Source organism: Triturus cristatus, chromosome 10, assembly GCF_964204655.1.
Source record: "Triturus cristatus chromosome 10, aTriCri1.1, whole genome shotgun sequence".
Classification (NCBI taxonomy): domain Eukaryota; kingdom Metazoa; phylum Chordata; class Amphibia; order Caudata; family Salamandridae; genus Triturus; species Triturus cristatus.
In genome coordinates, this window is record NC_140593.1 from 498082366 (window position 1) to 498094786 (window position 12421).

General features: G+C 38.8%; 1 protein-coding gene across 1 annotated transcript in view; it reads left to right on the top strand.

Moving 5' to 3' along the window:
- The window catches only part of VIPR2 (vasoactive intestinal peptide receptor 2), a 961249-nt gene that overhangs the window by 771300 nt on the left and 177528 nt on the right, over positions 1-12421 (top strand). Inside the window, exon 7 of the mRNA XM_085631945.1 lies at positions 11729-11879. Within this exon, the coding sequence (XP_085488071.1) occupies positions 11729-11879 (151 nt within the window). The remainder of the gene's footprint in view (positions 1-11728; positions 11880-12421) is intronic.

The window sequence follows — 12421 nt, forward strand, 5'->3', positions numbered from 1 at the left end:
ATGATGTACCCTGGGAACCTGATTTCCTTCTAATGACAATTGATGTGACGACTTTATATACTAGCATACGTCACAAAGATGGGTTAAATGCAGTCAGAAATTTCTTAGGAGAGAGATCTGCAAAAATTTTGGCACCATACAGAGATGCTGCTATCCATGACTACTACATGTTTACAAAATAACTTTTTTCTTTTTGGTGGAGATTTTTATCACCAAAAGTGCGGTACAGCGATGGGCACCTGCTTTGCCCCCAGCTATGCTAATTTGCATATGGGCTGGTGGGAGGAGCAGGTGGTCCAATCGCAGTTTGCTCAAGAATGGCAAAACAATGTGATTCAGTGGAGTCGCTACATTGATGATTTGTTTGTCATATGGAAGGGAGATGTTATCAGTGCCCAAAATTTTGTAAAGAAATTACAAACTAATCAATTGAATTTAAAATTCACCAGTGTCATCAGCAGTGTAGAGGTGAACTTCTTAGATTCGACAGTTTACATGCACCAAGGAAAACTACACACGAAACTATTTCGAAAACCCACTGATGGCAATACGTTGTTGCATGCCACGAGCTTTCACCCAGTGAATTTGGTAAGAAGCATTCCGTATGGAGAATGTCTTCAAGCCGTGAGGAATCGTAGCATTAAGGAAGATCTGGAGGTGGAAATCAAATGTCTTAAAAATAGATTTTCTGCCAGAGGATACTCAGAGGAATGCATTGCATCATCTGTGTATAGAGCCACAAAACAATCAAGAGAAGAATTACTCTTCAAACCCAGCAAGAAGGAGAGTAAGAACAAATTGGGGAATTCCCAGTGTAGAATGATCACCACGTTTAACAACCAGCATAAAGATTTGCGTCAGATTCTACAAAAACATTGGCATATCATTTGGAATGATCCAATCTTAAAAAAGTGTGTTCAGAGAAAACCTCTCATCACTTTTAGAAGGGCGCGTTCGTTAAAGCAAGCATTGGTAAGCAATATGCTACCTACTGACAGAGTATCTAAGATAAAAAACACATGGCTAACCAGGAAAGATGGGGAAGTGCAAGGCCTGTACTTTTGGCAAAAATACCAACAGCTATGTTTCTGGCTTTATGAAGAGTGAACAGAAAATCAAGGGACAGTTCGCTTGTAAAACGGAATTTGCTGTCTACGTGCTTCAGTGCCCTTGTGGCCTGAGATACGTAGGCAGCACAATTCTTCAAGTACACAAGCGGGTGCTGCAACACCTGCGGGCTATAAAGAATGCGGACCAATCATATTCGGTTGCCCGTCATTTCAACCAAATTCACAACAAAGATGTGAGTGGTTTGACATATTTTGTCATAGATGCTGTACCTGTCAACATTAGAGGGGGTGATCGGCTGAAAACCCTACGAAGATTAGAATCCAGTTACATTATCAGGCTTAATACTAAAACCCCTATGGGGTTAAACATGGAAGAATACCTGTATACGTATTTATGAACTATCCTCATGATCCTTTCTCTTTTCTTTTTTGCAATTAATTTTAATTGTTTCTGTATCTGGTTATTCACTTTTCACGTATATTTAACAATGTGAAGACAATTCGGTATGAGGCAATTTGACATATAACAACATACATCTAGGACAATGACAGGACAATGATAGATCTTTTGCGCACTGGCGCGGTAACACACTTAATACAATATGAATAGGAATGATTGGGGCTAATTTATATGAAAACCCACTGGGGAAGTATTGTTAATAATGTTTAATAATGTTTAATAATTCTGATGCACTTGGACAGAGAAGAAAGACTAACTTTGATCCCGTGGCACAAGCGTAGTGACTAGTCTCACTAGAGACATAGAAGAGGGTCAACAATGATTATCGGTACGGCAATGAAATGCGCCATTTGAATTTCATTTAAAGTGTCCCTGTGGTATCAACAATCCAACATCCTATCATTGTATTTGATCCACATTTGTCATTGTATTTTGTGGCACGCGCCAAAAATTGATCTCACCAGAGAAATGAAACATTGTAAATAATGAGGAGTGTTGAAATTTTGAATTTTGAACCTCAGATAGAATAATGCGAATGAATTTAGCATGTGCTATAATTAAGGAACTACGAGTATGTCTTCACTTTTTATGATTGTAGTCTATCATGTGACACGGAACATTTGCACGAATTTAAAAGGTGGTAGAAACCTTTATTGGAGTTGTTGGTGAGCAAGCCTGCTGGGCAGGTGAAACGCGTCTGACTCTTTCCAGCTGATATTAAAACCATTTTCCAAACGACACGGCGTCAACATTCTATTTGCTTTTGGAGCTTGAATCATATTACTGGACCTGGCTTCGGAGGTCTATTAGCGCCGACGCGCCTTGCGCTCAGGAGGTGGTGGGTTGCAGAAGCAAGTTTGAACCCATATATATCTATATATATATATATATATATTCAGTGAAAAAACCATAGGTTTCACACATGTTATAGTTAGCTGGACATTTTACTCGTAAAAAACCAATGAAATTGCCCCGTTATAGTTAGTTCAGCTAACTATAACTCACGCGCCCGCAATGCACTGCTGATGACGTCACATATTACATCACTCATGACATGGTCAGTGACATCACTCATGACATCACTGATGACATCTCAAATGACATCACTGATGACATCACTGATGACATCATCCTTGTGATAGAGTGGCAGACCTCCTCTCACCTTAATATAAGCTTTGATACACACATTCAAAAATAGAGACTAAAATTTTCAAAACAATGGACATACCAATACCAGTTACAACAACCTCTTCAGTAATTCTAAGATCCACATACACATCCACTCATTCACCAACAGTCCTATACAGTCACTCATACATGTACTCACTCATCATATGTACTCATACACCTATACATCCTGTTACATAATGCCACTCATCCATAGAGTTACTCACACACATAGTCACTCATGCTAATAAAGAATCAAACATACATTCACCTGCATATACAGTTATACACACACCACCACACTTACTTCTACGGAAACTTACACATACTTAGTCTTTTAAACAATCACTTATAGAAACACATACTTATTCATACAGGAACTCTTTCAATCTCTCCCTCTCACATATACTCACATATATACACCAATAGTCACATATACTAGTTTAAAACATATGTAGTTACTCCTGAAGACACTATTGGGACAGTCATTCACTCACTAACACACCCATACACACACTCATCCACCCATACAGTCCTGCACACATGCTGTCTTCAACACATACAAACAGTGAGTCACTCATTCATGCACCTATGCACTACGTAATACCCCCCACCGAACCATACAGACACTCAGACTGATACTCAAAAAAACAACTACTAACCTATATAGACACCCATGTAGCTACTCACCAACCCATGCAGCCACTTATACACAAAGTGAGAGATACACTTAATCAGTCAGTTACACAATCAATTTTTTAAAAACAAATCATCCATTTAGACACTTATATACCCATTTATTCTTCCATCGACCTTGAGATATACATATATAAAACATATTTAATTTTCAGAAAAACACACATTCACTGGATGATGTCATCAGTGAGGTCATCAGTGATGTCATTTGAGATGTCATCAGTGATGTCATGAGTGATGTCACTGACCATGTCATGAGTGATGTAATATGTGACGTCATCAGCAGTGCATTGCGGGCGCGTGAGTTATAGTTAGCTGAACTAACTATAACGGGGCAATTTCATTGGTTTTTTACGAGTAAAATGTCCAGCTAACTATAACATGTGTGAAACCTATGGTTTTTTCACTGAATTTCTAAGGTTTTTTAAATGCTAATTCCTAACTATAACGTGTGTGAAACCTATGGTTTTTTCAGTGAATTTCTAAGGTTTTTTAAATGCTAATTCCTAACTATAACGTGTGTGAAACCCATGGTTTTTTCAGTGAATATATATATATATATTTTCTTACAATTAGTCCTAAAACGAAATTTCTTTGCCAATTTGAAAGCACACTTACTGCTCTTTTTTTTTAGGGCCAAGTGAAAATCTCTTTTTACAATTTGAAATCACTTTTACAGACTGACACATTATGAAACCACTATTTTTGATTTATTTAATTGCACGTGTCCAAGCTGTTTTTTTTTCAGACCAACACCATGTGTATTCTCTGTGTCTGCCTACACTCCAGCAAGGGCAACCAGTCTTAGTGATGCTGAATGTATTTGCATTACAGACTTAAACCTGAAAACCCCAGTGGCTTCTAAATACTGTGCATGACTATACATGGCAAGCACATGGGTGTGTGCTAAGCCTCTGCTTCTTCCCCAAAAAATTCGCTCCCCCTTTCCATCTAATGCAACTGTGAAATCACCAGAGCAAGACGCAATAAATCTCTGCCTATAATTCCTCTATGCACACAGAGTCATGTTTTCACATTAGTCCCAAAACGAAATTTCTTTGCCATTTTGAAAGCACACTTACTGCTCTTTTTTTTTCGGGCCGAGTGAAAATCACTTTTACAGACTGACACATTAAGAAACCTTTTTTAAAAATTTATTTAATTGCACATGTCCAAGCTGTTTTTTTTTCAGACCACCACCATGTGTATTCTCTGTGTCTGCCTACACTCCAGCAAGGGCAACCAGCCTTAGTCATGCTGAATGTATTTGCATTACAGACTTAAACCTGAAAACCTCACTGGCTTCTAAATACTGTGCATGACTATACATGGCAAGCACATGGGTGTGTGCTAAGCCTCTGCTTCTTCCCCAAAAAATTCGCTCCCCCTTTCCATCTAATGCAACTGTGAAATCACCAGAGCAAGACGCAATAAATCTCTGCCTATAATTCCTCTATGCACACAGAGTCATGTTTTCACATTAGTCCCAAAACGAAATTTCTTTGCCATTTTGAAAGCACACTTACTGCTCTTTTTTTTTCGGGCCGAGTGAAAATCACTTTTACAGACTGACACATTATGAAACCTTTTTTAAAAATTTATTTAATTGCACATGTCCAAGCTGTTTTTTTTTCAGACCACCACCATGTGTATTCTCTGTGTCTGCCTACACTCCAGCAAGGGCAACCAGCCTTAGTGATGCTGAATGTATTTGCATTACAGACTTAAACCTGAAAACCCCACTGGCTTCTAAATACTGTGCATGACTATACACGGCAAGCACATGGGTGTGTGCTAAGCCTCTGCTTCTTCCCCCAAAAATTCGCTCCCCCTTTCCATCTAATGCAACTGTGAAATCACCAGAGCAAGACGCAATAAATCTCTGCCTATAATTCCTCTATGCACACAGAGTCATGTTTTCACATTAGTCCTAAAACGAAATTTCTTTGCCAATTTGAAAGCACACTTACTGCTCTTTTTTTTTCGGGCCAAGTGAAAATCTCTTTTTACAATTTGAAATCACTTTTACAGACTGACACATTATGAAACCACTTTTTTTTCTTTTATTTAAATGCACATGTCCAAGCTGTTTTTTCAGACCACCACCATGTGCATTCTCTGTGACTGCCTACACTCCACCAAGGGCAACCAGCCTTAGTGATGCTGAATGTATTTGCATTACAGACTTAAACCTGAAAACCCCACTGGCTTCTAAATACTGTGCATGACTATACACGGCAAGCACATGGGTGTGTGCTAAGCCTCTGCTTCTTCCCCCAAAAATTCGCTCCCCCTTTCCATCTAATGCAACTGTGAAATCACCAGAGCAAGACGCAATAAATCTCTGCCTATAATTCCTCTATGCACACAGAGTCATGTTTTCACATTAGTCCTAAAACGAAATTTATTTGCCAATTTGAAAGCACACTTACTACTCTTTTTTTTTAGGGCCAAGTGAAAATCTCTTTTTACAATTTGAAATCACTTTTACAGACTGACACATTATGAAACCACTATTTTTGATTTATTTAATTGCACGTGTACAAACTGTTTTTTTTTCAGACCACCACCATGTGCATTCTCTGTGACTGCCTACACTCCACCAAGGGCAACCAGCCTTAGTGATGCTGAATGTATTTGCATTACAGACTTAAACCTGAAAACCCCACTGGCTTCTAAATACTGTGCATGACTATACATGGCAAGCACATGGGTGTGTGCTAAGCCTCTGCTTCTTCCCCCAAAAATTCGCTCCCCCTTTCCATCTAATGCAACTGTGAAATCACCAGAGCAAGACGCAATAAATCTCTGCCTATAATTCCTCTATGCACACAGAGTCATGTTTTCACATTAGTCCTAAAACGAAATTTCTTTGCCAATTTGAAAGCACACTTACTGCTCTTTTTTTTTAGGGCCAAGTGAAAATCTCTTTTTACAATTTGAAATCACTTTTACAGACTGACACATTATGAAACCACTATTTTTGATTTATTTAATTGCACGTGTACAAACTGTTTTTTTTTCAGACCACCACCATGTGCATTCTCTGTGACTGCCTACACTCCACCAAGGGCAACCAGCCTTAGTGATGCTGAATGTATTTGCATTACAGACTTAAACCTGAAAACCCCACTGGCTTCTAAATACTGTGCATGACTATACATGGCAAGCACATGGGTGTGTGCTAAGCCTCTGCTTCTTCCCCAAAAAATTCGCTCCCCCTTTCCATCTAATGCAACTGTGAAATCACCAGAGCAAGACGCATTAAATCTCTGCCTATAATTCCTCTATGCACACAGAGTCATGTTTTCACATTAGTCCTAAAACGAAATTTCTTTGCCAATTTGAAAGCACACTTACTGCTCTTTTTTTTTTAGGGCCAAGTGAAAATCTCTTTTTACAATTTGAAATCACTTTTACAGACTGACACATTATGAAACCACTATTTTTGATTTATTTAATTGCACGTGTCCAAGCTGTTTTTTTTTCAGACCAACACCATGTGTATTCTCTGTGTCTGCCTACACTCCAGCAAGGGCAACCAGCCTTAGTGATGCTGAATGTATTTGCATTACAGACTTAAACCTGAAAACCCCAGTGGCTTCTAAATACTGTGCATGACTATACATGGCAAGCACATGAGTGTGTGCTAAGCCTCTGCTTCTTCCCCAAAAAATTCGCTCCCCCTTTCCATCTAATGCAACTGTGAAATCACCAGAGCAAGACGCAATAAATCTCTGCCTATAATTCTTCTATGCACACAGAGTCATGTTTTCACATTAGTCCCAAAACGAAATTTCTTTGCCAATTTGAAAGCACACTTACTGCTCTTTTTTTTTCGGGCCAAGTGAAAATCTCTTTTTACAATTTGAAATCACTTTTACAGACTGACACATTATGAAACCACTATTTTTGATTTATTTAATTGCACGTGTCCAAGCTGTTTTTTTTTCAGACCACCACCATGTGCATTCTCTGTGACTGCCTACACTCCACCAAGGGCAACCAGCCTTAGTGATGCTGAATGTATTTGCATTACAGACTTAAACCTGAAAACCCCACTGGCTTCTAAATACTGTGCATGACTATACATGGCAAGCACATGGGTGTGTGCTAAGCCTCTGCTTCTTCCCCAAAAAATTCGCTCCCCCTTTCCATCTAATGCAACTGTGAAATCACCAGAGCAAGACGCAATAAATCTCTGCCTATAATTCTTCTATGCACACAGAGTCATGTTTTCACATTAGTCCCAAAACGAAATTTCTTTGCCAATTTGAAAGCACACTTACTGCTCTTGTTTTTTTTCGGGGCAAGTGTAAATCACTTTTACACACTGTCACATTATGAAACCACCATGTGTAACTACAACAAAAACAATTCCCATTTCTATTATTCATTTCTTAAGTTACCACATACATCCCCTCTCAAACTCTAAACTCACCTTTAAAATTAGTTAGTTGTGAAAGAAATGTGACACTCAAACAGCAGATTATCAGAGCCAGGATCTCTGTTGTGTTCACCTCTCTCCTCTCAGCAGAACCAGATAATGGCAAACTTTCCCTCTATTTTTCCACACATATACATGTAAGTTTCAAATCTCAGTGCTTCCCCCTTTTTTTCAAATGTAATCACACATTTCTATTGGTTGAAATCCAACCATTTTCCAAAAGTACCCTGCCCCCAACTTGACTTCTGCCTAGTACCCTTCCCCCAACTTGACTTCTGCCTGCTACCATAGCAACAGCTCATGGAACACTGCTGTGTGCAGTTAGGTCAGAAGTTCGACACACAATGTTTCAATTCCACAGAGCAAGAGTGCTTGACTTTTCAAACCTTACAGCAAATCCATAGTACTGTTCTTTGGTTACACATTTTTTTGTACCAATACAAAACATGCTTCTATTAATTTTCACATACAGCCTAGTTTTTATTCTAGAATGGTATGAAACAGCCAATCAGTTCTTTTTGTTTTAAAAAAATATGTATGCCTCCATTTCCAAACTGTCTTTCTTTTCATATTGCCATTCTACTGAAAGACACCTCCTGAGTGCATCCAGTTCTCCTTTAAAGATGTTCACAGTGTGGATTGTAGGGCACAGCTATGTCTTCTGGAGTGAAAAGTTTGCAGAGAAAACAGATATGGTGAGAGACCTTGCTTTGCCAAATGTAGACATTAAATGGATTGGTCAGAGAGGGTTAAAGTGGCACCAATTGATGCCATTGGTGAAATCCTTCATTCAAATCCAACACCCTGACCTCATAATAGTGCACTGTGGTGGCAATGACCTAGGCACTTTGACTGGGGTAGGTCTGGAAATGCTTATGAAGGACACCTTTGCACAACTGTTTACACTTTTCCCTAAAACTGCCTTTGTGTTTTCCAACATATGCCAAAGGCAAAAATGGAACTGGTCCAATCATTTCTGTCCACAGATTGACAAAGCAAGAAAGCACGTCAACAAATCTGTTTCTGCTTTCCTCCGTGACTATGGTATGGGTGCCATTTACCACAACAACTTGCGTTATGACATGCAAGACATTTATAGAGGAGATGGTGTGCACTTCAATGATGAAGGGAACAGAGTCTTCCTCTTGAACCTTAGACTCTGCATCGGTACTTACTTGTAGGTACCACTAAAAAAATGACTTCATAAACACAACAGCTCTTTTTAGAGCTCCCTAATTTCTAAACTCTTAAATCTGCTTTTCATTTATCTATTTTTATTTTTTTACCGTACGCTTACCGTAAGCTTACCGTACGCGTACCCCATGAGTTTTTTTTAAAATCAATAAATGTTTTTTTTGTACTTTTCTGTCCTTCTTTGACCCCCTTACAAATGTTAGGGGGTCTGTAACTCTCCTCATTGCCCCCTTTCCTTGTTTTCACTCTTTTTTTTCAGAGTGAAATACACAAAATGGCGGCCGCCGCTTCCTGGTTTCGGCCGATTCGAATGTTTACTAAGATCTAACAGCCAATCAGAATCGCGCTCGCGCACGCCGCCGTACGCTTACCGTAAGCGTACGGTAAGCGTACCGTAAGCGGGCTCAGATATATATATTGATTTAAAGGCTATTTTCTCAGAATCTACTGAACAGATTTACACCAAACCTACAAAAGGCACTTCCTTGACCTAGGGACTACCTCTCTGCCAAATTTTGAGTAATTCTGTTCAGCCGTTCGGGCTGTAGCTCGTTCTAAAGGTCCTATGGAAAAATGCATGGGAAAAACGCGTTTTGGGACCCCCCTTTTATCTCAGCCCCCGCTTGACGGATCCCCCCGAGACTTTCAGGGTAGGAGCGGAGCGTAGCGCCCCACCTATTTTGAGAACTTCGCGAGGATTCGTCGACCGGCGCCAAAGTTATTCAAAATAGAATGTTGAGGTTTTCCTATGGAAACGTGGTCCTAACTATAACTACCTACTGGCGACCGCCAGTAGGTAATATATATATATATATATATATGATATTGCAGACAATGTATTCTCTTGTGAATCACAACAAAGAGGGGATATCAAAGAGACATTCAAGCCTTTCTTGCAATTCACAAGGAAATAAACATATCAATTATTTGGAACTACTCTGGAAGTTACAAAGTACTGAAAGATTACGAGCTGCTGTTGTCAGTCAGTAACCATACACATGGTGTGGCCTGCACTTGAGAAACAGCTCCACTGTACGATTTTCAGGTTTTGGCCAAAGGGGGATTTAGAGGGCAGGGATCCTATGGATAACTCTATGCTTCTCTTTTGCCTTTTTTGTACAAAGAGACTTTTTTGGCATTGAAACATCTTCCATACTGGTAATTTGTTGATGCAAATGCAGTCATCATGGACTGCTGCCCCACCTAGGCCTCAATTTATGAGGTCACAGATAATCACATGGATGCATAGATGGAATCCTGTTTAATGAATACTGATGAATTGGAATATCTGTGAATCCTTGATACCAGTCTCTTTCACTGTACCAGACTGACAAACCCACCACTGCGCAAAGAATCGGACAGATCGCATTGCAGATGACGTGCAAACTCTGTCCTATAATGTGTCTTGGCCAATATAACATTTTGCTTCACATGCTATCTGAAAAGAATGGTTGGCGAAGGTTCAACAGAGATCAGCACCATCGGCGTCTTTGATCAACTGAGTCCATGATTGTTGTCCTTTATCCTCTTTTCCATGAATTGTAGACAATCGAGCACCTGTGAGTATCAACACTGGCTTGTTCTAGGAAGAAAGCAATTTGCAGAAATCCATGTAAATCTCAAGGGAAATTTGATATTGTAGATGGTACCTCCAAAGAAGGTAAACATGTTTTTGTAATCTCAGCTGTATAAAATATTAACAATTTTGCATACAACGATATTCAAGTTTCATTAGGCCTTGCAACCCTCGATCTTTGGCCAGGCCAGAACTGCTGACCCAATTTATTCAATCCAATCCAATCAAATGCTGACCCAGTTTAATGCAAAGGGGCTTTTTCAAATTGTCAAATAAAATCACTTTATATATGAGCCATGACTGAGTATACAGCTCCTTATGCACAAATAAAATATTACAAGGTATACTCCATCAGTGCATTTCCATCTGAAGGTGTGTAAGATTGAACCCACACCATATTAAGATTGGGTCATCTATAAATATACATGAAGGGCCGCTTCCCAGCCATACATTGGGAGGCCCTCCAGAAGTTTCTATGTTGGAACTACTTGTCATCTTTTTGATATAAGGCAAACCCTTTTTAGACAAAGTGAAATTGCTTTGCCATAGTCATCCAGTAGGATGCTAATCTAGAAATAGCATCGCAAACCTGTATTCCTGGACTGGTTACAGAACTTGAAAATTACACACAGACTAAGTACATAGATATTTTTGCGTTTGTGAATGAGCAAAGCCCATTGCTTTGGTCTGGACATACCACGAACAGTACCAAATGCTTATTAAACATTTTGTAGCCTTATGGCACTCGTGGAAGCTATTATATAATATCCATGCATTATAATATCATTATTTTTAGTAGTAGTAGTGTTAACATTAACAATTATTATAAATACTGTTATTTTCTTCTTTTTGATTATTATTGTTTGTACATACCATTAGCTACCACAGATTCTGAATGCCACAGAACATTAAGTAACAGGTGTTTCTATTATATAATTATGTGACATAGATTTTATCAACATTGGAAGAAGAAGAAATGGGTGAACGGTTCTAATAATAATATGATTCTCTGAAATATTGCAATGCATTGTGAATTTGCTTGGAAGATATAAATGTAGTATATTTTTGTTACAGGTTAACCAATTTGTCTAATCAAGCTTTTAATTTATATTTTCCAGGTTGGCTGCCAAGCTATTATGGTCTTTCTCCACTATTCTGTAATGGCAAACTTCTATTGGTTATTAATTGAAGGACTTTATCTGCATACTCTCCTCGTGGTTATATTTTCTCCTAACAGACACCTGATGTTATACCTACTAATTGGATGGGGTAAGATAATCAACATCTTTTTGAGACATATATTTATTGTTCTTTGAAGGTAGTGGTGACACCTCTTTGTACCTAGTGGTTTGAAGAGTCTGGTTATTTTTTTATTGGTCTAGAGTTTTTAAATTAGCAATAGTGTCCAAATACTTTTTTTTAATAGCAACATCATCTTGTTGAATTTCACATTAACTCAACACTGTTGTTTGGGGTTCAGGGGGTTGGAAGTTAAGGACCGAAGGGCTAAGGGTAATTGTTTGGTTCATAGTGTTATGGGTTTGGGAAAAAGAGTTAAGGTTTTGGAATATAGGGTTTGGGCGTCATGGTTTAGGGTGTGGGAGATAAGGATTTATGGGTTAAGGAGTCAAGCTTTGAAATTATAGGGTTAAGGGTATAGGGTGGGTGACTTAAGGCTAGGTTGAAGAGTAAAGGGTACATGGTTAATGATTTGAGGTATAGGGTTAAATCTTTTGTGTGTAGGACTAAGGCTTTTTGGGTTAGGGATTTAGAGTTTAGGGTTACTCTCTTCATTACATTTCTTTAGTGTC